Source organism: Symphodus melops (assembly GCF_947650265.1).
Source record: "Symphodus melops genome assembly, chromosome: 16".
Classification (NCBI taxonomy): domain Eukaryota; kingdom Metazoa; phylum Chordata; class Actinopteri; order Labriformes; family Labridae; genus Symphodus; species Symphodus melops.
Window position 1 is genome coordinate 5,865,250 of NC_136706.1, and position 27,595 is coordinate 5,892,844.

The following is a 27,595-nucleotide window of genomic DNA, read 5'->3' on the forward strand; positions in this document are numbered from 1 at the left end:
AGTCTGTGAAATGATGAGTTTGGTGAATCTCTGGAGTTCTTTGGTTTACTCTTCAAAGAATGAAAACGTTTTTTTGACCTACAGACTTTTTATTTAACATTTGAACGCACAAACACTGATTGATGTTGAGATTGCTTCATAAATGATGTGACACTCGTCACGCGTCCTGCTTATAGATTCACTACTCCATCACACAAGATTCGGTGCATGTATTAATACAGATTATTAAGTATGAGTACAAGTCAATGACTCACTTTGTGTGGGAATGTTCTTCCACTCTCATTGCGCTGATGATAAATGGCGGCACTGGAGTTTGGCAACCAGTGTTCTGTGTCAGAATAACACACACGTACGCAATCACAGTTTTCTGTTTGCTCGTGGTAAGAGAGATGAAACGACAAAAACACATTTTGCACCCAACACATCCGTTAAATAAGATCCATCATCAGGCGCTCCCTAAAATACTTGTAATGCATAACGAAACATCTGTGCATTTATAAAAACTGATCCTACACGTACAGGTTCGCTACAGATCTCTATGTAAAGCTGTGAAAGTCAACTTTAGCCACACGTTCTCACCAAACCATCTCTTGCTTCATTTATTTATCAAATGTACAGTCCTGTTGGTTTTGCTGGTGACACTAACCATTCTGACACGAATACATCAACTACTTCAACATAGATTATAAATACCCAGAGCCTACATTTGAAAGACGGATAACAAAAGATGTCTTCAGTGTCAGTGTTCCCTCAAGCTCATAAACAGATGGTACCACTGCCAGAGGTTTCAGAGGTCACGGCAGCAATAACTGAAGGCACAGTATCACCTGTTGATTTAATTTCACTGTCCTTGTCACAAGGATGATTGCAGTCATCCTTAATTTAACAAGGCTAATTGCAATCAGCTACAAAACTGCATGTGCTTTGTCTCTTGTGAATCCCACGCAGTAGATATATCTGTGGATTGCAGGAGGTCTTCAGTTCATGTTGCTCATCATCATCAGCTGTAACGTCTCTCTTAATGAGTTCCTGATGGTGTTGAATACATGTAAAAGGAAATTCTGTACACAGGAACTATCTGCAACTATCCAACCAATCGGATGCAAACAGCTTGGGGAGAGCCATCATGAAATTTAAAGTGAGCTCCTGGGTGACTTGAAATCGCAAAAAGACTGTTGACTATTACCCTGACAGGATTTCTTTATGACATCATTCTGCTCTTGGGACGTGAGTCCACTGAGTTTGATGAATTTTGTCTTCAAGGCTTGGAGCTCGATGCTGGAGCGCTGCCTTCTCAGATGAGCTTCAGTGATTGGCCGCAGCTGAGACGAATCTTCACGGAGCGTTTCGCTTCCAAGTCCCAGGCGGAGTGGTCTGAGGTTTTCGACGGTACCGATGCCTGCGTTACACCTGTGTTGTCTTTCGACCAAGTGAGCTCACACCCACATAACAAGGACAGAGCTTCTTTCATCAAAGACTCCAGCGGTGCTGAAAGCCCCCGGCCCGCTCCGCTTCTCTCTCGGACTCCTGCTGAGCCGTGCCTCGCCCCTGATCCTGTTATTGGAGAACACACAGTGGAGGTCCTGGAGGAATATGGCTTCACATCCGCTGAGATAGACCAGATGCGAGCAGCGGGGGTTGTGGAGTGTAATGCTGTCAAATCGAAGCTGTAAAGCCAAAAGCTTGGAAGGGATCATTACTTGTCCCATTGACAAATAGAAGTGATTTAATACAGTTAAAAAAAAACTAAACAAGATTGACAGCAATCCTCGAATCTGCATTTAAATGTCTTTTGAAAATGTTGATGACTCAAAATTTCTGAGAGGCTCAGAAAATAACACGTGAGAGCGAAAATACTCACCAATCTTGCCAAGCATGTATTGATTTTCTCATGCCTGAGCAACACAATGGACCTCGAGTTTACAGCTCCCTCAAGTGTTGGAGACTCTTGGTCACAGTAAGAGGCCGTCATCTGCACACTTGTAGTTATGTCAGTCAGTAATATGTCGATCTTTTTCTTTTGTGGATCTTTTTTGCGCTTTGAGTGTGTAACTCTCAAGAACAGAAAAAGCGTTAGAAGGCCTGTGGCTCCTAAAAGCATTAAGTCCTATGTAGAGCTACATTTTTAACCTGCTTATAGAGTAGGTCAAAAGACATTTGTGGGCACAGATTGATAATCAGTATCACCCAAAGCCATGTGATGCAGCCCTTTAGGGTTAGGTATTGAGATTAAAAGAGTTTGACTTAAACTTGCAGTGAAGGCAGTTGGGGAAAAAAAAGATCCAAAGCGCAAACATAACAAGTCAGAGACGAGAATAATGAAGGGGAGGCCACTGGTCACCATGGCTACGGACTGGATGCTCACGACTTTGATTGCATACAGTGTGGGGGAAAAAGTTTCCCTAAGAGAAGTGCATAAAAAAAAAATCCCATTACAATGTTTTTTTTCAGAAAAGATAAAGGTTATATGTAACTGCATTTACTTTCCATTGGAGCCTTTTTCAAAGCAGCAAGCTATTTGAGCAATGGTGTCAATAACTGAGTGGAAGATCCCTGAGATATCTAAGATGTAGAAATGAATGTACAGTCCTTATTATTAAGTAAAATAATGAACCTTGTGTATAATTCATATGCCTGTTTATGAACTCTATATTTAATGGATTTATTTGATTCTAGTGATTACTCAGTAAAGATTCTTTTAAAGGGGTTTCAGAGCTGCTGTTTATTGTTGAAATACTAAATAATTTTAAAGAACTGTAAACCAAACTGTATAAATAATGGATTAAAAGAATTCGACAAAATGCAAGTATGCGTTAAGTGCATTAAGATAAACACACTGAACACATGATGTGAAGGAGAGAGTTCCAGGAACAGGCAGCAGCATGACACTGACACCACTTCAAACAAAGAGCATATTGACTTTACAGCTGAACAATAAGCCTGAGGATTGTAGAAAAGAGGATACAGAGACTTAATAGGTTTATACCACTGTGAATATGTCAATGAGACAATTTCTTTTAAACTGTATATGGTCGGCATTAAGTCATTCTTTGCACACATGCCTCGTCATCTCTAATGTGCATTTTCTTTCTTTAAAAAAAGAAAGCTACTTTGTTGCTACTTAGTTTTTAGTTTAAAAGAAAAGTAAAAATAAACCCCACCTGGTTGTATTAAAGAATTGGCGGGGTCGTTAAGGAGAGGTTGTGAAGACCTGGATCAATGATTCTATGGATGAACAAGTTTTTTGTATTCATATTTATGCTAAAAAATATAATCAAAAGGAAAATATTCAGCAGTTGCAAAGGGAATGAAATGTATTGGAACTATCTCTGACCAGGACCAATGTCTCCAATTATAAACTCTGTTTACATACAAATCAAACAAGCAAGAACACAAACTGTAAATGTTTTTAATATGGAGGTTTCTGTGGATAGAGATAAAGTTGTAATCTTCCTGCAGAGCCAGGCTCACTGTTTGATCTCATCAGCTAACAAGACAGCATGCATTTGTTAAACTGCTCTTTAAAGCTCCTGTTAGGGCTTTTGGTTTGAAATAAAATAAATAATAATGCCTGTTGATAATGCTACCAAAGCGAGAAATTAGAAAAAATAAAGTTATTTTCGATGACTGGACTCACGAGTTGATGAGTGTCTAAAAAAGTGCTTAACTGCACGCTGTGAAAAAAGCCTTTTTTTCTTTACATTTTGATAAAGAATCGCTTCATTAATGAGATGTTGCAGGATGAGCTGAAAAGAAACAAAAACGACAAATGTACTGGGCAATATTGGCAAAAAAAACAAAAACACAATGTAATCATTGTCTATTTGTGCAGTCGGACTTTAACATAAGATGTTTGTGCCCCTTGTATGGAGGCCATGGTCCTCCACGTAGACGGTGTAAATCTAAATTCGACCTGTGGCTCTGTTCTCACATTACCTGCTCTCTCCCTGTCTTCTGACTCTATCCACTCTCCTATATCTCTAAGCCCAAATGTAAATCTTAGCCTAATTTTTTAAAATTATTCTTTGCAGGTTTTTTTGTACATGTATGCCAAACTAATGTTAATAAGTAAAGCGGTTTAACAAAAACACAATGACGTTTACGATGACTATTTTGTATCATTTATGTGAAAATCACCTGCTGAAGCTGTTCACTGCTGGCTGCTGAACCTTACATAATCGTTCTTTGACTACAGATTTACCCTCCTTTTTATGTTAACCGAGTTGTCAGCTCTGATCAGTCAGCCAGCTTTAACCTGTTTATGAATGTACTACCACTACTACACGCCAGGCTGTAGTGTAACAACTTGAAGTATGTGAGGAATCTCTGTGGTATGACTTTAAACATCATACTCACCGCTGGAGGTCAAAAACAGACTTAGCTTATAGTATGGTCTTTAAACATGCACTTTATTATGCTGTCTGTGTAGACAGGATAGAGTAGAGCATGTATGGTCTCTTTGATTTTCATTGTTAATACACAGAGAAACATGAAACATATTTAAAACCTTGAAGCTTGAGTGTAGCAGCACATGTTTTATTAAAACCTGCTTGTTTGTCACAACAGACTATTTTCCCATTTGATTTTAATTGCTGCTTTCAGTCTATTAATCAGTCAGTCTTTACTTTACTGGAGACAAATTCAAACATTAGGGGGATCCCCCCCCTCCCTTCCTAAAGGCACGCAAATGACCATGTAGTGGCACAGAAGCTTCAGTGTTTAGCCAGCCTTTTATCAGTCTTAAAACCTTTTTGCGTTCTAACCTCTCTTTATTTATTCAAAAGCATCTCCAATATTTATCCTTGTTTCACCACATTTCTGGCTGTAGAGCTCATTAGAAAAATGAAGAGATGTTTTTTGGTCGGACAGAATCATTTATATCTGAACCACCTTTCTTACCCGCTTTTATCGCTGCAACACCTGTTGGTTTGCTGTGATAATGGGTGTCATATCAGGAAAACTGAGCGGCTTCCAAAACAGTCCTTTGAGGCTGCCTTAAAACCACCTACCCTCTCTGGTCAAAACAAATAAAGACCATTCAGGACCAGAATTAAACCTTAAGAGGAGGACATACTGGCTGCCGCACTGTTGTCAAAGAAACTAACAATTCCACATAGCATGTTTCCTTTATGACTGATGATATAGTAAAGTCATTGATTGATTTAATTCAGTGTGTGTGTGTGTGTGTGTGTGTGTGTGTGTGTGTGTGTGTGTGTGTGTGTGTGTGTGTGTGTGTGTGTGTGTGTGTGTGTGTGTGTGTGTGTGTGTGTGTGTGTGTGTGTGTGTGTGTGTGTGTGTGTGTGTGTGTGTGTGTGTGTCATTTTCAAGCAGGGAAAGAGGTGATGAATCATGCTGTTGAATATTTTCTGACCAACATTCAGGAAACAGAAAGTGACCTTTTCCTTCTTGCTTCCTCTCTGCGCCCACCTTTCTCCATCTGATCAGTTTCCCTCCAAAGGGATCACATGAATCATCACTTGATTAGCTCAAGCTGCTGCTGTTGCCGACCACTAAAGAGCCCTTAGTACTTCATGGTACTCCAAAGAATGTGTGCTTCAGGACAAGTACTTTAGAAGTATGGTAAGTCTTTACCTTAATCTTAAACATTGTTTAATCTGTGCTCGCTGGTTCATTTTTTAAATTCCTTTTCATTTTTCCTTATTTTCATCTTTCAAGACGACTGGATGGATTTTGGTGACATTTCCTCTCCAGTAATTGGCTCCCTTCATTACAGGTAGTGGTTAAAATACTGGAGGTCACTGAGGACACTTATGGACACACACTAATTGCCTTTCAAAAGGCTAAGCTAACAAGACTTCAGAGATTTTTTGTATCCAAACTTGCAGTTGTGTTGGTTGTACCCATATTGTTCACTTATTGACAAGTAGTTTCTTTTTCAATTTATAAAACGAAGAAAGAAGAAAGCAACACATAGTTTGCATGAGCACAACATGAGCAGATTTTCTCTTTTTACATTACTCCTGCCACATTTAAGATAAGAACAGTAGCCTCATACTCGGCACATTGCTCAGAATTGCTTTGAACTTGTCATCTTACTTTCAGCATGAAAGTGAATGTTTATTGGGCAAAATATCACACTTAATAAGAACTCATTTTCATTCAATTCAGGGTTCAAGTTTTTCTTTTACCTGAAAGAAGCACGTAGACTGGAAATTTTACAACTTACCTTAAAAAATCGGCAACAAAAAAACTGCAGCTTGTTGGAAAGAATAAACAGACTCAGGGCATTGTCACCTAATGTGTTTGAGTTGGTTAAAATGAACTGGAGTCAGTTTGCCACGTCAGTGCTGTTCGAACTGTTGAACCCTGATGAGGACCACATAACCGAGACCGGTTAAAAAATTGTCTCTGTCAAGACTGCCATGGAGAGGCCAGTATAGATGTCACTAATAAAACCTCTCATCTTCAACTACCTGAGATGAGCTTTTTGCATTTAATATTGTTCACTAGAGTTTTAGCTGGCAGGAAAAACTGTTCAAGAAGAGAGAAAAAGAGGTAGAAAGCAATCTGCTATAATACAATCCTGGATCCGATATCGTTAACAATTGAGCCAATGTGTTTTTAACATTCTGTTCTCACTTCTTAAGCTGCTATAGTCAGACTGTGAACAACCATTACTCCACTGACCATCACCTCCACAGGCTCTATGTTACCAGACAACGATCAATTGGTCCATAGACATAATAACAAACTTTCAACTCTTATCAATCCTGTTTGATTTTCCCAAATCTTAAAGGCTACTAAATGTTCATCTTCTAATGACATACTGTATCTCTAATTTTATTGCAATGGTTCCAGTAGTTGTTGGACCATTTCAGTCTGGGTCAAAAGCAGTAGGATGGTCTGGCATTTCCATGTCTAAGACTGAGGAGAGTAACAAGTAGAATACAATCCACGGAGAAAAAAAAGAAGGTAGTCCGTACTAGCAAATTCAAAAAAGACTTATTTACAAACTAAGAAACAAAAACAATCAAAAAAATCATTAATTCAAAACGCATTTTGCAAACACACATTGTGTGTTTATCTTTGTCTTCTGTAAAGCACATTGGGTTTACGAATGTGCTGTACAAATAAAATGTAATTGAATTGAGTATAACTGCTTTTCACACTCTAGCAGCTCAGATTTACACCTGAATGGGCTGCTTGCACTGACTGCCTCGCTCCAACTCAATATACTCTTTATCTTTGCCTTTATTGTTAAGTTGGAACAGGTGAGCTCAATCACTTGCTGCTGCAAGGGGAGAGCAATATCTGAGGAGATTGTTATTTGTCCTTTGGATATGGAAGCAGAATGAGTATTTCCTGACCTCCTGATCATTTTACCTTAGCTGTGTGAATGTGGAGTAAAATTAGAATATGTCTTTAATAAGCCCTTCCAGAGTTCTACTTTCATGCTCTGTAAGACAAGTCGTGCTCTATGAAGGTTTAAATTGAATGCAAAAATCTTGTTATATCTGGAATTCCAGCTCCTGTATCAGGATCCTCAAAAATAATATGAGCCTCTGATTTCCCAAATGAGCCTGAATTGAATGAAATTGTCACTGTCAGTCAAATAGATGAAAACAGGCCATAATTAATCATTTCAATTGAATTTGTGTATGACCTTTTAATATTGAGGTCAGCTTTAAAGCCTTGGGACTGAAGCTTTGGAAAATGAACAACTGCAGTTGATCACTAACACTCAAGTGTGGAAGAAACTGATAAATGTGTTTTTAGAGGACTGTAGGACTGTCAGTGCGGTTGAAGGACTGCTTATTTAAAGTAGCAGGAAAATGGTGACAGGCAGCGTAAAAAATAATCAAAAGGATAAATGATTTCTTCTTTGTTTGTTTGTAATGTTAAGGTGTTATTTTGGCTTTTGACGTGCCGCAGCACTGCTGTGGCGTTAACCTTCAATTCTTTCAAAGAGCAGCTGCTGCAGTGTGAGCTGATGTGTTAGAGGACCTTGGCTCCTTTCTATTATATTGAACCTATTATGACAGAATAGAACAAAAAATGTGCTACGTTCTCTGTGGGTTGTCTAGACAGATCCAGGGTGAAATATGTCAACTAGGTGGCGTGACATTAGGTAGCAATCCCTCCCGCACTTTGTTAGTCCTTATTAAGCAACATCGTCAGATCAGAATTATTCGACACACAAGGTTTCACATGATCACCTGCAATATAAACACGAATACTTGAAGAAGCCTTTATTGAGTTTGTACAAATTTTAAAATGTAAAGTCACAACTTGAGAAATTGGTTGTGTTAAGACATAAATGTGTTTTTTTTTCTCTTGTTAACAAATAAGAACAGCTAACCCATTGATTGTTCATGAAGGATGCTTCTCTTTTCATCCCTTGACATTGAATGTCTTGGGGTTTTGTATTGGCAGTTGGATAAAATGAGTATTATTAAAATGTTGACACCTACTAATGAGCTGACTCCTTTGCCTCTGTACCACAGGGAGAGCAGCAGGTGCAGGAAGTCTTCACATCTGTAAGGTTAGTAAAATAAACAATCTCTTCAACATTTTAGAGGCATTATTTTATTATTTGAAGACTTTTTGGTTGTTTTATTATATCATAAATAATTCTTATTGTTAACAGCTTCATACATAATATTCACATGGCAGCCAAGTTCTTCTTTCGTTAAGGCCAAAAACAGTTGGGACAGAAGAATGTTTTGCAGTTCGAAAACGTCATAAATTGTTCATTTAAAAAGGGTACAGTGTAGCCATTCTCCACCTTTTTAAACAGGAAACCTCTGTGCTGTGCCTTGATCAAAATATAACATGAACCACGCACTAGAGGAGATTTATGACCCTGTAGAAACCAGCTCTCTCAGAACGCTCTGTTTTGGTGTGTGTCTCTTTAAATTTAATGAGCCCCCCCCCGCTTCCACATGTGTGCCGACGAGTTCAGCTTTGAGCTTCCATGGCAACTCGTCTGCGGGCCCTCTGGGGAAAACATGGCTGCTGGAGACAACAGAGGAGGCAAAATTTGATTTTTTTACGAGAATCCCACTGTGATGTCACAAGGAGAGGACATTTGAAACAATTGAAATCTCAATCCTAACTTCAAACATTATGGCAGGGTTTGAACTTCCAACCCTGTTTCAGGAAAAAAGGCTCCTTGATGTGATATGTTGTATGTGATATGACAAGGCACAAACACAGCCCTAACTTGTGTAAAAACAGTAATTACTAGTAATAACAATAACATTTCAGCACTTGAGAATAGAATAGTACAGACTGACTGTGGGCTACTTTCTGTTTCAGCCTCTGACCAGTTAATTGCGATTATTTGTGTTTTTTGTAGCTGACCTATTACATTATGGATTTACAGTGAAAAAAGTTGGACCATTGAAAAGTGGGACAGCGCATAAGGATATTCTGTCCCGCTGTTTAGCACTGATAAATCCTGTAGTTGAAGGAACATACAGTAGAAGCAGATAATTGATCACCAGCTGAGCAGGACCAGACCACTTTAGGACAAAATGGACACCATACAGCAGGCCTATTTAACTGACCGCACAAGGGCCACCTGCCACCCATGGTTCACATCAGACTGGTCATTTACAATTAAAAAATATTTATATACGGGGGAACTGACTGTCATTGTTGCCACAGTAAGGTTTTTAAAGCAGCAGAGGGCTGCCGTTTAATAAAACATATTTGTGTTGTTGATGGGGAAAAAATGAATGAACAATATAGTCGAATAGCCTTACCATACAGGTTATACAACTTGTGAAAGGTTTAAGGGTAACTCTGTGAAAGACAGAGAAAGCTGTTGGTCTCTCAGTGCTCCCACGATGTGTTTCTGAGTGTGGGATTGAGTCTTAATGATATTCTTGTGATTGGTCCTGAAGCTGGTCTGCTGATTCTCAGAAAGACGGACATGACCTTAGCATGGCCTTTCAAGGAAGCTGTCTCCGATAAGCAGAATGAAGTTCACGATGAGGAACTAGTCTAGAATGTCTTACTGAGTGGTGAATTAAGGGCACAGCATCATGTTCACTGTCAGGACTTCACCTCAGCTTAAGGGCAGAAAGCTAACAGGAGCAGGCTAACCTTGAGAGGAATCTAGAAACAGACCCTTTTGTTCCAGTGTTACGTGGAATCGGCTCCTCTTCAAAAAAAAAAAAAAAAGAAGAAGAAAAGAAACCTTTATATTTAAAAACAGCATCTCTATTGATTGGATCTCAATTCTCTGTCTCCTTATATTTTGCATTAAAAAAAAACACATGAGGAGCGTATGACGAAAAAGCTAGTTTGATCAGCTCAGACTGTCTCGTCAATTGCGTGGTATGAATTGTTGTCTGTGCTCCTTACTCAGAGGATGGGTCACATGTATGTATATTTAGAATGGCAACTCACAAAAACTCGCAAATCTGAGGAACAGCATGTTGGCTTCAAGCGTCACTTGTTGCTAAAGAAATCCTTTGACGGGAGCTCTCTTGGGTGTGGATGGTCTTTGCTTCTCTAGATTATGAATTTTGGCACACACTTTGTTCAATCCACACAAAAGTTCTTTATCAGGACCTAAATTATTCATGTACTGACAAAAATGAAAGAAAACTGTTAGCCTCATTCCTGACTCAGGAAGACAAATAAATCAGAGAAAGTTTTTTCACCCAACTTTATATATTTGGACAAATTCATATGTTTTACAAGAATACTGCTATGATATTACAAAGTTGCTTTCCAACATCCAGAAATGCCCCACTTTGTTTCCAGAGATATAGAATATGGGAAATTGGCCTAAAGAGTCAATTTGGAAGAAAGCAGACATAAAAATGGTACTACTGGCTGATCTTTATGGGCCGTGGAAACAATGGAATAAATGTTCCTGTTTGCCACACACATCAGTTATGCTCACATGCATGTAATCCCTTACACACACTCCAATGAATCACCCCCCTGGCTTTTACTTTAGCACTTTGAAAACCGAAGAAGGGGACGAGACATGTAGTAAATCTCTTAAATACACCCACTTCGTTCACTCCTCCCCTCTTCCTCTATTCTTCAATGAGTCCCACTCTACCCAGCCCAGACCAGGGGGTAGCCCTTCACATGTAAAGTAAAGCTGTGTGGATATAGGACTCATTGCTCAGCTATGCAGTAGAGAGAAGGATTAAGACTAAGGACTAAGGCTGGGTGCCAGTGCAAGGATTGGGCATTTCGCCATTTATGCATGATCTGGAGAGAAGGAGAAACCTCACTCTTTTTTAGTCAGTTTTTACTGTGATCTCCTCTTTGCTCCTGTATCAATCTCCCTTTCCTTCTCCCTTTCTCCTTCCACCCCTCTTTCCCCTCTATCGTTACCATGACCCTTCTTTCAGAGGACCAGTCTTCGAGACCCCAGCCCTGCCGGCTCCCTGAGCCTGGCAAACACATCCGCAGCTCTTTGCACCAGTTCTCGACAGACTACACTGGCTCCAAAGAGGAATACATGACCAGTGGGGAGAGCGTTGTCTACCAAAACATGGACCCTCCAAAGCGTTCGAGGGGTCGACTTATCCTCCACGGTATGGTCATGTTTGGAAGGGAATTCTGCTATGCCGTGGAGGCCGCATTCGTCACACCAGTGCTTCTCAGCGTGGGTCTTCCTCGCAGCCTCTACAGCCTGGTGTGGCTGATCAGTCCCATCCTGGGCTTCCTGCTCCAGCCCATCATCGGCTCAGCCAGCGACTACTGTCGCTCGCCGTGGGGCCGGCGGAGGCCCTACATCCTGGCCCTGGGCATCTTCATGCTGCTGGGAATCACCCTATTCCTGAACGGAGATGCTGTCATCTCGGGTAGGAATCAATAATCAGTCTTCTTAAAACAAATATCATTGGCAAATGAAAGACTTACATGGGAGATTTTCTCTTGATGTTCTTGTCATAACTGTTACTTTTTTTTGTTCGTTGTCTAAACTGGTTTGTTGTCCCTCGAAGAATATCAGACCTTAATCATCTTACCTCTTGATCGAAATAGGTATTTAGACTCTGTTTATGCCATTATTTGACCTTATGTTTGTGATCAATGTTGGCTTTTTTATACGTCTTGGACTTCGACGGACTCTGTAATACAAAAATACACAAAACCTGCCATTCACAATTTGACTGACAAGCTACACTGCAAACCCTGGCAGTGTTGGCTGGCTCTGAGCAGATTTAAAAAGATTTCACTTGTTGAATGTGTTGGCATACAGTTCTGAGAGGCTCTTACTCCTACACTTTGAACTTGTGACTCAAGTTAATTGTGTGACTTTTTCAGATAGTCTTGATCCAGTGCCCGCTGGCACGGACAAGCGACGAGGAATGAGCGTGAAAACTCACATTTCACATGTAGAGTAGAAACCCAGTAATGTCTTTTCAAGAAATGGATCTTTAGGGCTGTATCATGAGAAGACCTTTTAGCACAGAAGAACGTGTGACCTTTATAACAAAAGATAAGATGAAGAAAGAAAACTTAATTATCAGTACAGACACTTGAACATACACACTGCTGAGCATTCCACTGCAGCCGTATTGTATCCAAATGAACAGCTTCACAGGATCAGTGTGAGGGTACTTCAGCGATCGTTTCAGCCACTCTGATTTTCTTTGAAAACCTTCAATGAATCTTTTGATTTGGAGAATAATACGAGTAATCAATGCTACAAAAACAGCATCTCTGCTTAGCTTAGCCAAATAATTATCATTCTTTCATAGGTAGGGTGGCAGGAGAGAAATTTCAACACAGTTTGAAGTCAGTCACATTGAAATTCACTTTCTTCTTTGTTGAATGCTGTAATTGTTAGTCAAGTTCCTATTTAAGAAGCCTCTGGGCTTTGAAATAATCATCGTATGAATGATCAAATATTTCTTTCTTTCGCTCTTTCTGGCGAACTCCGGATAAGCTGATTACCTTTCCACGTTTCTCAGGGGTGTAGAAAAATGCCACAGGCACCTTGTGACATAATGTTTGCATTGTTGGAACAGCCCCGCACAGTCTGACAGCCTCACGTTGACGGCCACAAGAATTAACCCTTTTCTTTTTTTTGGGCTTCTAAATAATGTTCCTATGTCTTTTCAATTTCTCAAGAAAATTCAGTTAACATAAAACATGAAGTGTTCTTTAAATCTAACTCCATGACCTTCTTACTGTGTTTAAATACTTTTTTCAAAGGTTTTTTTGGGGCTTTTCTACACCTTTATTTATAGCTAAGGCAGCAGATAGAGTCAGAAATCAGAGAGAGAGAGAGAGAGAATCAGAGAGAGAGAATCAGAGAGAGAGAGTGAGAGAGAGAGAGAGAGAGAGAGAATCACAGAGAGATAATCAGAGAGAGAGAGAATCAGAGAGAGAGAATCAGAGAGAGAGAATCAGAGAGAGATAATCAGAGAGAGAGAATGAGGAACGACATGGGGGAAAGGATCCACAGGTCAGATTCGGACTCGGGTCCAAATCTTGAAAGGACTACAGCCTCCAGATTTGGTAATAGGTTGTGAGAACCCCTTTTTTTACTTTTTGATATATTTCTCACCTTTAAAAAAAAGGTTTCTGTCTTTTTAATTAGGTCAAACATCTGTGCAGCATGTCAGCACTACAGATGATTTGCAAAAGCAGGGTTCTTCCTTTGAATTGACTAGATCTGGCAGAACTCCGGTTCTGACCTATAATTGTTTTCTGTTCGGCATAATTTCTTAAAATTTCACGCTCTTGATGTGTTTTTTGGGGGTTGGGCTTTCGATCTGTGTTTCTTGAGTTGTTGATGCATGTCGAAACATCCACTTCTGTTTTTTCAGCAATAGTCACTGACAAGTCGTTGAAGAGCGTATGGGCCATCGTGGTGGTGATGTTCGGAGTCGTGCTGTTTGACTTCGCCGCAGACTTCATCGACGGGCCCATCAAGGCCTACCTGTTTGACGTGTGTTCCTATCATGATAAGGAGAGAGGACTGCATTACCACGCTCTACTCACAGGTGTGTGATGCACACAAACACACACACAGAGACAAGCACACAAGCACGCACATTGTTGTTGCCTTTCCATTCCTGTTGTTACATCTTGATGGATTTTCTTTCAGCTGGAGCTCAGTCTTTGTTGAGACTTTCAGTAAAAATAGCTTTCTGAGCGGTATTTTCAAGCTGAGCACCTCACACAGTTTCTGTTTATCTGGTTGCAAAACTTCATCCACATCCATGACAGTTCATTATCAGAAAAAAAGCCCAGATATGTAGCTGTGACACCTGAACAGACAGGTCCCGATTACATCCCTTTTGCTGCTGATTTATCTGAATACAAATAACATTTTAGCGTCAGAATGTTTTGAAGATATAAAGCTTATGGAAAATGTCTCCAATATTTACTTTGTAGAATATTCTGGGAAATGATTCTCAAGTTAATAGACTACATTTACCTCTTAAGCCAAAGTTGCACATCCACTGCTGAACACTTCTGGAGGGCATGTTCCTGATATCCTCCTGGTCTGGTTATTCACATAAAGCACCTCACAGCGGGGTGACTTCTGAGGCGAGATGTAACAAGAATGAGTCTGCTGTACAACACTATAATAAGAATATCTGCCTGTATATCAATGCCCTGTTTAGTTTGACAGAATCACAACCTGGGGGACAGAAAACACAATGCAGCTTCTTAAATATATGTATGGAGACTGCAACCGTTGGTACAAACAGTCCATGGTGAACATCTATCGCTGGGAATAAACTAAGAGTAACTTTTCCAAAATAGGAAGCATGATCTAAAGGCAACTGGACTCGGCTGAAGATCTTGAAACTGTGTTAGTTCTCAGTCATCCAGGTTATGGTAAATTCAAAGTTTAATCCAAAGGCAACCAAGTTTAAGTCTTAATGTCCATAACGACTGTGAACCTACTGTACACATACAATCTCCAAAAAACAGTCCACCATCTTGCTCATATACTGTTTTGCATTTAAAGATCACCATTCAATGAGAGACCGTCACATAACCAAGGCGCCTCACGTTGGCTTTGAGTGGTAAATTAGTGCCTGTTTACTACAAGTGCTGTCTGCCATTTTATTCCAACGTCATGTATATATTGTACATTGGCCTTAACAGTCCAGTGTGTCTTTTGTCTGTTCAGTATTTACCACCACCTTCAAAATAAAAGAAAATGTTTCTTAAAAAAAAAAAATATTCTTTCTGCTATTGAGCAAATGGTCGAGTGTCAAACTGTAAAGACACATTTTACAGTGAAGGTGAATAAGCATGAGGTTCAGAACCGAGATTCTGTCTCTTACTATTTTTTACTCTTGAACAATCTTATTTTAGACGAACATAAAAAAAAATGCAGTATTAGTTCTGTTACTGATTTTGCACTCAGCAGCCCTTTTACTAAAAGCTGCTTTGATAAATATTTAGTTTCAACATTGAATCAAATGACCGTGTGCGTGCGTGTGTGCGTGTGTAAGGGGTTTGCTCATAGGCAAAAAGCCCAGGAGAATTATTACCCAACTGTTTAGCACTTTAGCTTATATCAGCTCATTGGTTGGCTCATATGGTTTCTCGACACAGAACATGATCGTTTTTATTCAGCCTCGTCAGTGGTATTTCTGTTGTGTACACCACTTTCCCAACATAAAAAAAACACACAGACACTGTGTGTAACTAGCTGTTGAATGGAGAGCAGCATTTAGCAGCTTAACAACAACATGTTTAGCTAGAAATTACATTCATGAATCTAAGTCCATTCATGTTATCATATAAAGAAATATATAAGAAAAATGAGGACAGAAAAGTTACTTTTTGATCATTTCTTCGCTGACCGTCTTTCGAACCTTGAAAATATAATGTCACTATTTGACAAAACTTTATTTGTAAAGGATAACCAGATGCAGCTAAATGCTTCCTTGGATTATTTGTCTCTCAGAGGGGAAGTTTTGATTTTTATCCCAGTACTCCTCCTTTTACTGCCGAGTGTCTTAAGTGGAGCCCGTCATGTCACAGGGACATGACGGGCTTTTGTTAGTTTTGAGTTGCCTGCTGGAGTCTTGACAGACACCATTTTCTATTTCAACATAAAGGGCCCGATGAATGAATAGATTCTCCACTTGTTATATGATACTGTAGATGATGATGTCCGGTGTATTCTGTGCCCATGGTAATAGGAGGAAGAAAATCAGATGTTCGATGTAGAGATAATTGACATCGTCTGAAGCTGGAGGCTAAATGGAGCTGAGACGAACAGAGGCCGAGATGCAGTTGCAGCCTCCTGGATAATTGCTCTTTATGTTCTCATTCTGTGGCAGAGTGGCACTTAAAGAAGCATTTAGAAGTTCCAGTTGTAAAGAAAAAAGAAGCTGAACTGTGAATTAGAGTTTTCAAAAGTCTATTCCAAGCATGTGAAAGCTTTCAAAGTGAGACATTGAAGAAGGTGATTTTCACTTTTATTTTCAATTCATTTCTTTTCCATTTAATGTGAAACAAAATGTGTTGCCCTGAATATGAAATGTGCTTTGTAAATAAAGTTTGACAGTGACAGTGTTATATTTTTCCATCAAATGGAAGAACCAGTGGTATTGGTTCAGTACTATATTCTTCTTTCTGAGTTTGGAGCATGTTGCTTTTACTTCATCAAAGTTCAGAAAGACTCTTGTTTCTTGTTATTTGTCATATTTATCCTTACGATTCCTACTGAAATAAGTGAAACGAGAACACTAAAACAAGAACATAGAAATGATCTCTCCACTTAGATGAGTTTACTTAAGGGTTACTTGGCTAAATATTGTCCTTTCACTGTATGACATTTGCAATATTTGAGTCATTTTCTTTATAAATCCATACCAATTGAGTCATACAGAGTATCTGGAACGTATAACCAATCAAAGAAATATTTGATCATACACACGGGTTGCTCAAGTTGATGTTTTTGGTGTGAGCGTCAGTGGTGCACTCAGCTGTCAGCAGGCACCGGGTGGTGTGAGCATGCTAGTCAGGCTGTAATCCAGCCCTGAGCTAGTCATGTGCTGCAGTCATGGGTCTGGGCTGAGAGAGACAGAGGCCAGGCACATGACTTCATAGACGCTGCTGCCACTGCTGGAATGCAAGGTTTAGGGAGGGAGGAGCAGGATGTGTTGTGTGTTTCTTTGGGATAATTGTAACATTTGTGTGAGTTCATAATTCAACTCTTTTTATGAAATGCTCATATCAACCCTCTGCTTCAGAGCCCACTGTTCGAGCCTTAACCCCCTGACATTAGGCACGCACATTCAGTGTAGCCAGAAGATGAATCTTAATACATTTCAGAGTCCCCTTTTATTTAGCACCATCTTCAGGTAAAGTTTTGTCTTCTTTAGTACTTTGATTTATATATATAAATGCCTTTATATATTTTACTGTTTGCACTCTATAGCAAACATTATCATCCTGACGTGCTAATCTCAAGTGTAAGCTATGGGACACTTTCACATGAGAATAATCAAGCAGTCATTCTGTGCTTGTTGTGCGTGCTGGCCAGTGGCAGCTGGACAATAGAGGGCGCTGCCCCACGTTTCCCACCAGGAGAACGACTGAGCAAGTTCTCTTTCTATTCCCGTTTTTTTTTCTTCTTTGGAAACAAAATACAAAAAAAAAAAAACTTTTTCCTCTGGTATTTTTTTTTCCAGTTTTGACAAATGTTTGGCAGTTTTCACTGGTAATCAAGTACAGTATAACTGTACCTAGGAGCATGTGCCTAATAGTACTGTCACAAGGTCACATTCATGGAAGCATATATGCTATTAAAATGACTCCCTATACACCTGCATCAGTTTATAATGTGACATTTTCAAATGTTCTGTGTTGAATAACAAACAGGCTTACTCAAACAACATGCAGATTAAATTAGCCTTATCCATCCCTCTGCTTGTGAGAAAGCATTTTCTGGGAAATTGCCTTTGCTTCTGCTTTCTTGACAGCTCCTTCTCTGAAGCTGTCAGGTCAGAGAGTTGAATTTCCTTGTAGTGAAATGAGAGCAGGCGGTGTTGTTAATGAAAACCAGAAAGAGTTGAGAGGTGTGTGACATTTAACTTTGCAATGAAGCGCATGTTGGCCACTGTGTGGTTTGTGTGCCCACCTGAGAGCAGTTGGTGAAGTTGCATTTTAATGGACAACACAACAGACTGCATTCATATTCCTGATAGATCTCTTCCACTGCGGGGACATTGAACTTGACTCATATCGTCCAAAGTATTTGTCTGAGGCTTACTGCACTAATGAAAGCAAACAAATCCTTTTCTGCATCTAAAGTAATATATGAAAATCATCTCTCTCATGTTCAGCTGCTGCTCATCATTTAATGTTGATGTGTGCCCCGTGTATGCAGAGATCATTTCCTGGAGCTATGAAATTACCTGCGCTGCAATAAAATAAAGCCTATTATGGTGTTTGTTCTACTGTATATTTTTCCAGTCAGTGGACTGGCACTTACCAGGTAGCCAAACATTTGAAGATGTAGATAAATGTTGCTTCTTGGTTTGAAAAGAGGAAACAGTTGAAAGTCGAACTATGACCACAACGTGTTTCTGTTTTCTCCAAACAACTGCACGCTACTTTTAATCTTACCGCTGTTCCTTTCAGGTCTCGGTGGCGCATTCGGCTACCTGGTGGGAGCGATGGACTGGGGCCACTCGGTGATCGGCAAGTTGCTGGGCTCCGAGTACCAAGTCATCTATTTCTTCTCAGCGATGACCTGGAGCATCTTCCTCACCGTGCACCTCTTCAGTATTCCAGAGCAACCACTGGACAAAGCTCCATCCGACTCTGACCTTACACCTCCGAGTGCCCTCCGCCTGCTGGGCTCCCACAGCAATGTTTACGGATCCCTGGCCAAAGAGCCTATCTCTCTACCGTCATCCGTTCCAGATCACAGACCCAGGTCATTCTCTGCTCTCGGGGAGGCCAACGCAGTAACCTCAAGTGCCAAGCAGCCAAACAAGGTGCTACGAAGTGTTCAGCGTCAATACTCTCTCAGCATGCATATTTATACGACACAAACGTGTTCAAAATATGTGGAATACAGATTTTAGTTGATTGATTTATGAACCCACTCATCCTACTCATGCTGGCAGGGAAACATGAGTGTTCTTCTTTGTATTATTTGATGTATTTAAACCCGGTAAACAAGTTGAGAGAAAACCTTTTATTTGATGCCGAAGAACAAAGAATAATGCGCCTATGATCAGTTAGTAACAATAAATCACATAACAATGGCATAAGTAAAAGTGGAGAAACGAAGTATGAGATATATAACCTGATATACATGAATGAAAAAAAATAACCTAATGAAAAGTAAAAAATAAGCTTGTGAAGAAAAAGATTTGGAAATCATCCTTGGAATTGTTTCAGCAGAATAAATGAGGACAGTTTAGAGATTAGTTGAAGCATATTCTAAGTATTTGGAGCAGAATAAGAAAAAGAAGATCTCCTAACTAATACAACATTTCAGGCAGAACAAGAGTGACTTTATGAAAGTCTATTTTTAAATGAGTTTTAATGATAATGGTAACGAGTTTACTGAGGATTGGGGGAAATGTCTTCATGAGCAAACACTGAATTTTCTTCCTTCCTTTGAAAGATGTGAGCATATTGAAAGTGTGTTTAGATGTGGTATGGCACACTCACTGCCGCTTCTTAAGGTTAACCTTTAAATAAATTATAATAAGAACCTTTCATCTGAATTGGATGGAAATTGCTATTAGAATCAGCAAAACCTACGATCATATCATGCATTCATGAAGGTGATGTGGACTAAAATGTGACCTACTTTTGATTAATATTTGACAGATTCATTTCCTACAGTGGCTTTATGAGGAAAGCGCGACAACAGTTAGTGACGCATTTTGTGGTTCTGATCTACATGAAAAAAAATAAAATAAAAAATAAGAAATAAAAAAGACAGGATAGGGTGCACAGGATGTAATAAGATGTAATGTGACAGGATACAGTACGATAGGATCTGTTAAAATAGGATTAAATACAATATGATATCATGTGATACTGAGCAGCAATTACTACACAACAAGTAATGTGAGCGCTGCTCCTGGTCACCGTAAACGAGTATAGAAATATTACTTTACACGGAAATACAAAGTGGATTATAAAAGGGTTTTTGTTTTTTCTACTTTAGATGAAAAAAAAGTATGTTGTTCAAAAACTGAATGTCCAAAAGTTTCAAGGATGCATTGCATGCATATCATCTCCTGACTGAAAGGTTGGGGGTTGGATCCCACAGTGGTGTATACATTTGAATGAATGGGATTAGTTACTTGTTATGGTCACTTTACATGGCAACCTCCATCAGTGTGTGAATGTTTAGGTGTGACCTGAGGTGTAAAAGCACTTTGAGTTGTCAACAGACTAGTAAAGCGCTGTACAAGCTCAAGTCCATTTGCCATGTATCTTAAAAAAATTCTTTGGAGCTTTTTTTTTTTTTTTTTAAATCTCGTTGCCTGAATTGATTGTCTCTCCTAGTAGCTTGATTTTTTTTTTTTTTTCAAACTCATTAAGGAAAAGTTTTCACAGGGGATTTTTGTTCCATACTTATCACTCTTTTAATGATGTCCACTGACAAAAACTGATTTTTATGTGAACCTTCCAAAACATACTCTACAGTCTGTAGAAATCCAAACAACCATACTGTATCTATATCGCTTATGCTGTTTTAGCTGACCGTAGTTGATCCCAGAAGATGAAGAAGATGAAGTCTGGAGAAACTACCTGTAGGATACAATACTTGCACATGTCCCAGCCTTAAAAAAAACAGCCTGTTCAGCCACGTGTTACACAGAGTTGTGTTAAACTTCCATCTGAAACAATCTCTCACATTATGCACGTCACATTTAATAAAAATTGATGTATTCTCTTTGGCACTATAAATGTCTCAGTATATGAAAACCTCCCTGCTGAGTTGACTCCAGACTAGTTTTTAAAACATCTTCATGATAAAGAAGAGTTCTGTATCATCTTCTTTAATAAGCTGTATCATCCTGGGTTGAATGAAAAGAAATTCAATTATTCATTTCTCACATGTCATGCGCTTACTTTGATCACCATTTTAAGCATGTAGCTGTGGCTGTGAGTTTTTTTATCCTCCACCATAGAGCGTGTCAAAAAAGTGCTTTTCAAAAGAATTTTACTGAAGCTGATTTATGAATTTAATATCAGTCACTTTTTATTTAGTAACCCTTTGACTCATATTTGTCCTACAGAATTATACATACTTTAGAAAGCACACACATCTTTAGACTAGTCCCTTTGTCTCTCATCATCTCGTATCTCTTCACAGTGAGCTGTAATTGAGGCATTAGTAGTGCAAATATTTCAACTTTTGATTCTTTTGAACTGTTCGCCAGCTGTGTGTTTTTAAAGCATCCTGAGAGGAAATGAAGTATGTATTTATCATAAATCATGTTATTTATGTCACTGTTGAAAACTGACACCTGTGATGTTCGCCTCTTTCCACAGGCCCAGAAGAAAATGACATTTAGGTCGCTAATGAAAGCTATCATCAATATGCCACAACACTACCGCTACCTGTGTGTCAGTCACCTGCTCGGATGGACAGCTTTCCTCTGCAACATGCTCTTCTTCACTGATTTTATGGGACAGGTAATCATTTCTTTGTATCTGCATGAACATAATATATTCTCAGGCTGGGTTCCTTGCATCATCATGCATCCATTATGGAAACCTTTGAGTTGTTGCAGCTGCCATCTTGTTGTCTTTATGACCTAAAGGTCCATTGTGTGTGTTGAAGGCCATGCATTATAAAGTGAAAACCTTTCAAAATGTCAGCTCAGGCTCTGGCATACTGTGTGACTTAAAGAGGGGAGAGGGAGAAGTTAAAGATTGAGAATTCGATAAATGTTGTTTATTAGACAGAAAATCATTTTATTACTGAAAAAAAAATACAGCTCCTTTTACTGATTAAATCCACCTAATTGTCACACAATACCACACGTAGTTTTATTAACTCGTGAGATGTGAGGATTTCCAGATTTACAATCGATCTAATACAGTCAAATTTTCATTTATTTGAAGATGTCAAAGCTCCATTTATCTCTGTTTGTGACGGAGAGGGCAGTGTGGAAGGTTGGATGAGGTTTGGGTAGAAGTCTATTGTTGTGTGTAATAATCTGTTGACATATGTTTACTATAAATGATAGATGGACACCCTGTGGTTTCATGCTGTGATTGCTGATCAAAGGACACACTGCGAACAATGACACACTGCTCGCTGTCACAGAAAATTAAAACCTGATGCATGAACATGTAACCTTAAAAATGCAATCATTTATATCAGGGAAAAGAAGGGGGCGGAAAGTGGCTCCCTGTTGAGTGTAACACAGTTTATCTTTTATTGAAAGCAAAAACCAAATCATTCAATGGAGCCATGAAGATGACATTTTCGATCGATTATTAAAGCTTTGTGCTTGAATCAAATCTTTATTTATGATCTTTTAGAGTGACTTATCCAGATTTGTTTTACTTGGGTGTCCAGACTTAGAACATGGACTATGTTTTGCACACCAGGGGTATAGTGCTATTTCTATTAGTAACAGAGCGCACACACAGTATGAAGCATGTGTGCTCCTACACAGAACAGAAAAATATTCCATGATTGACAGCTCAAGACAGATACACATACATAACACCCTGAAGTAAACTTATGAACAGTCGCAGCAGCTGTCTGTCTCTCTCTCTCTCTCTCTCTCTCTCAGGGTGTAATGGCTGTCAATCATGGAATATTTTTATCAATTTTTATTGAATCAAATTCGGCCACAAAAAATTAGCACGACTGAAGAAGAAGATACTTTATTGTCATGAAATTTGACCCCTGTCCCATCACTTATAGAGACATTGGAGCTTTGGACAATAAACTGCACCCAATCAGCAGGGGGGGCTCAAAATATTTGGCTTCACTTTGGGCAACTGTAATGTCATTCATCTTGTGTGTGGTTTTTAGTCTCCACTGTTCATATTTCCGTATATTGCCTACATTAGGGTATCAAACTGTTGTTAATTCTCTGCACTAAGGTTTTTGATTAAAAACAAATTGAAGACGCAGGGTGTGACTGGACTTCCATGCTCAGAAAAATAATTTTGACTTCTGATCGGGAGGTTGACAGTTCAATCCCAGGCCTCTGCAGTCAACATGTCAAGGTTTTCTTGACAAATCACTGAACCTTACAATTGCTTTTGAATCAGTGTGGATGTGCTGTAACCAGTGCTGATGAGAATCCTGCTACTGTAGCAGCCACTGTGCGCACACCATTAGTGTGCGAATGTTTGATTGCAGTGATGAAAAGCTCTATGATTTGTCAAACGTCCAAAAAATATATCTTTAAGTCCATTCTGTTAGCCAAAGATATTAAAATTCAAAAACTGTCTACAAATTGTTTCTCTGTCTTGTTTTCTCTGAACTTTGCAGATTGTATATAAAGGAAATCCTTATGCGGACCATAACTCTGCAGCGTACGCCACATACGAGAGAGGAGTGGAAATAGGCTGCTGGGGATTGTGTATTAACGCCGTTTCTTCAGCTCTCTACTCCTGTAAGTTACAGTGTGACTAAATGTGATAAACAAGAATTTGTTCAGCAGTAGAAGATTATACACCTAGAGAAAGAAATAACGGGTTACATTTAAAAGAAAAAAGGTTGTTCAGCTTCTTTGTGTTCGAAATTGGCTCTGTTTATAGAGAGTACATGCAAAAGGTCCTTTTAGAAGCTTTTCTAAAAGGACCTTGCAGCCCTGAAACTTAGACAGCCTGTCCAGTGAGCCGTAGAAAATCGAATGTGTACCTCAGAGGGGATTTAACTGTTTATGAGGTGCAATAAAGACAGCATTTCATGTGTGGGGGTTTGCTGTAACTAAGCATGACGTGTCTGTGCGTGTTTGTGTGTTTTACAGACGTTCAACGTTTCCTCCTCCAATACATCGGCCTGAAGGGCTTATACTTTATGGGCTACTTTGTGTTCGGCCTGGGCACCAGTCTGATCGGCCTCTTCCCAAACATCATCGCCACGCTCGTCCTCTGCAGTGTATTCGGTGTCATGTCCAGCACGCTCTACACCATCCCATTCAACCTGGTAGCCGAGTATCAACGGGAAGAAGAGGTACTGCGCTGTTAGACATGTAGAGATGTTTTCAAGGGCTACAAAAAAGGTCACTCTCAAACAAACAAACAAAAACACAGAGAAGCACACACATCTTTTTTTTCAATTTATTTCTGCTTGATTTTAATGTAAACTCTTGACGTTCATACCTTCCATGATAAGAACTTACAGTATAACTCTAAACCAACAGGAGCAACACATACAGTACAGTACAGGAGGGGCCTGATCTCTAACTGTGATTAGTTAAAACTGCTGAAAAAAAAATCTTCATTCATACAAACACTTCATTTAGATTGAATAGACCCAGAATGATCATCATTGAAAGATGGGTAGTTAACACTCTTTCCCTTTGTGATCAAAGTAAAAGCAATTTCAGATGAGTATGAAGAAATACTTTGTGTACACAGGCTATAGTCCTCGTCGCAGCAACTGTGGGATTAAATCCAACCTCAGCCCTTTAGTACATGTCCTGCCTCTCTTCAGTTGTCCTACAACAAAGAAAAAAAATCCCACTAAAATAATAATAAAAAAAAAAAAACACAAACGAGGCAGCTTATATTTGTTGATACGAGGTAAGAAAGAGTGCACAAACTTTATTTACAAGTTACTGTGATAGCTAAGTCAACCAAAATGTTCCTAAATCAAACGAGAGAAACCAATGTGCCTTTTAATAAATACATTTTGTCGGTTTCTGCTTTATACGACAGGTTGAGTGGTGACAGACAGTAGATGTATATTTTTAAACATTCTCAACAGTTTATCACAATTAACAATGTTTATAAGAAACTTACACAAAAACAAACTCAAAGTTACTTAGATTTAAAGAAACTGGCAACCATGGCAGGTTCTAAAAGAAAGACAGATGATAGATTCATCACTTCTGTGCTTAACAGACAGATGGCAGTCCATTTCTATGATCATTGTAGGTAAACACCAGACTGTATCTCACCTCCTCTTGTGAAAAAAAATCTTAATCTACATTTCAAATCATTTCATCTGAAGGAACAAACAAAGTTTTGCGTCTAAAACAGTTTAAGTGTCAATCAAACCTTAAGAAGCCCACCCCAGCTTTAAATAGCTTAAATGTGTCAAAATCTTTACAAGAAGAGGGAAACTGAATATTTGCCCGTTCCTTTTAAAGAATTGTGTGCATTAAATATTAAATTATTTCATACATTTGCCTTTATTTAGGGTTTGGGACTGCTGATTATAACAAAAAGACCAAAACAGACACCTTAAATAATAACAGCATGATTGTATCACATGATTAATAGCTATTAATCAAACAAATAATCAGAGGACTAATAGATACTTTCAATAGTAATCAATATTTAAAGTTTCAATCGGTTACAGCTCAGATTTGCCTTTGTGCCGGATTTTAGATTGAAAGCTGGACAAAAGGAAACATCCAGAATGGTTTAGGTGATTGAATCAGCTTTGTACTTGGATGATTAGCTGCTAGAAATGTGTCGGAGAGGTTCCACTTGACGAGATACTAAAAGGTTTTAGTGTTGTGTGTGTGAAGTTCAGAAAAGAAGCTAAAGACAAAATAGACGCTCTCAGTACACTCTGTTCGGGTTCAGTTCACACTTCCAGTTTCTGAAATCACACACTTTCTGTCCAAACACTATGCTTAAATGGGAACATCCGTCCACAGCCACAAAAATGTAATAAAGCACTTCTCAGGCCGAGCTGTACTTATTTTGTAGACTTCGATAACCTTCTTGTGGAAAATTGTCAATGTAATGTTTGTATTAATAATGGTTCAATAAACACATAAGTAGAGAACTGACATGCTCAAACTTAACTTTCACAATGAATCAGATGAATTTAAGATAATATTCACTATGAGTTAATTCAGCAGCTTGTACAGTAAAAATATGACTTGGTCTTTTGCTCTTTTCCAGACTTAAATTTGTTTACACAGCTTTTAGATGCTCTCTGCTTTTGCTTATCTCCCTTCTTATCGCTACCCGCTGTGCTTCCAGGAACAAATGAAGCTGCGAGGAAATGATGAAGGGCCGCGAGGCACCGGCGTGGACTGCGCCGCGCTCACCTGCATGGTCCAGCTGGCACAGATTATTGTTGGGGCCGGGCTTGGCGCTCTGGTCAACATGGCAGGAAGTGTAATTGTGGTGGTTGTGTCAGCGTCGACCATGTCCCTGTTAGGCTGCATCTTTATTGCCCTCTTTATTAAATATGTAGATTGATTCTGCTCATATAAAATTATTTTGATGGTTTTCTTTTAATAAATGGAAATTCTTTATTATATCATTAAATGTCTTTGATTCTTGTGCTTCACTTCACTTCATGTATCTGACCATTTCATTGTTTGTTTTTTTCACTTTGAGTGCCACAGAAATATTAGTCCTTTTAATGTTTGTCACTTGTGGTCTGATGCACACGGCAACACAGTTCATTTTACATCCTTTATGTAAAGCACAGTTCAATAATCTAAAGCTACTACCGTAAATTCCGGACTATAAGCCGCTACTTTTTTCTCACACTTCGAGCACTGCGGCTTCTACTCCGGTGCGGCTAATGCATGGATTTTTTATGGGGGACAATGAGCTTCTGCCGCAAAAACATTTGACTTCGTCACGTCGGATCTTAATATCAGTCATTTTGCGCTTCATGCACGCACCCTCATGATGGAAAACACACGGAGAAATACATATGATGTAGCTTTCAAGTTAAAGGCGATCGAGCTGGCTGTCAAAGAAGCTAACAGAGCTGCTGCACGTTAAGATGACACTGACAGCGACAACAGAGACTGAGGAAGTGAGTAATGAAGTCATTCTGAGGCAGTGAATGGATGGACTTTTTCTTGTGAAATATATTACGGTCATCTTTTTCATCAGCCGTGTTACAGACACCGTCGGCTAGGCTTCGTATTGTAACGGTTCATGTTGTAAAGTCAGTAGTTGATAATGTCTTCATAATTCCGATTATGTGGAGAGTCAGTGAATGCACCAGCGAGAACGTGTTGAGTGGCTGTATGAGAGAACGCTGGGGGAGAGAGTTGGATTGTTACGGCAAGTTATGTGTTGCTCTCTGCTGTAAACGGCGTGGTCACGGCCGACAGTGATCGGGTTATTAAAAGTTATTATTTGAACGCTCTCGTCGTCCTGTAACGTCCGTACGGACGCTACAGTATTTGCGGATGTTACCGGTAGCCTACGTCTGTGTAAATAGCTCTTGTTATAGCGTGGACACCTGCGGCTTATAATCAAGTGCGGCTTATACATGTACAAATACATTTATTTACTTATTTTTAGCCGGTGCGGCTTATATCCAGGTGCGCTCAATAGTACGGAATTTACGGTATTTAAGTCAAATAGAAAAAACCTCAAAAACTAAATGTAATTAAGTGTCAGTTAAAACATTCTATTTGATCAATCGTTAGCCATAACATCCGACCCGTCTTAGCAAACCCTATAAAATGACCACTTAGTGTTTTAAAAGTGAATTTGCTCATTTGTGGCTGTTGGT

General features: G+C 39.2%; 2 protein-coding genes across 6 annotated transcripts in view; both read left to right on the forward strand.

Annotated features, from left to right (window-relative positions):
- Positions 1-2,806, forward strand: part of amacr (alpha-methylacyl-CoA racemase) — a 16,466-nt gene extending 13,660 nt beyond the window's left edge. For both annotated transcript variants that reach the window (XM_079364901.1, XM_079364900.1), the window contains one exon: positions 1,264-2,806. In XM_079364901.1, coding sequence (XP_079221027.1) covers positions 1,264-1,673 — 410 coding nt within the window. In that variant the 3' untranslated portion in view covers positions 1,674-2,806. The remainder of the gene's footprint in view (positions 1-1,263) is intronic.
- Positions 1-26,382, forward strand: part of slc45a2 (solute carrier family 45 member 2) — a 27,158-nt gene extending 776 nt beyond the window's left edge. Inside the window, exons 2-11 of one of the 4 annotated variants that reach the window (XM_079364895.1) lie at positions 5,459-5,580; positions 5,677-5,800; positions 8,466-8,503; positions 11,343-11,798; positions 13,773-13,949; positions 18,565-18,923; positions 21,451-21,594; positions 23,417-23,540; positions 23,898-24,103; positions 26,092-26,382. In XM_079364895.1, coding sequence (XP_079221021.1) covers positions 11,453-11,798; positions 13,773-13,949; positions 18,565-18,923; positions 21,451-21,594; positions 23,417-23,540; positions 23,898-24,103; positions 26,092-26,313 — 1,578 coding nt within the window. In that variant the 5' untranslated portion in view covers positions 5,459-5,580; positions 5,677-5,800; positions 8,466-8,503; positions 11,343-11,452 and the 3' untranslated portion in view covers positions 26,314-26,382. Of the gene's footprint in view, positions 1-5,458; positions 5,581-5,676; positions 5,801-8,465; positions 8,504-11,311; positions 11,799-13,772; positions 13,950-18,564; positions 18,924-21,450; positions 21,595-23,416; positions 23,541-23,897; positions 24,104-26,091 lie in introns of those variants that run through there. The other 3 variants (XM_079364897.1, XM_079364896.1, XM_079364894.1) reach the window with 3 other exon arrangements.
- Positions 26,383-27,595: the final 1,213 nt, after the last annotated feature.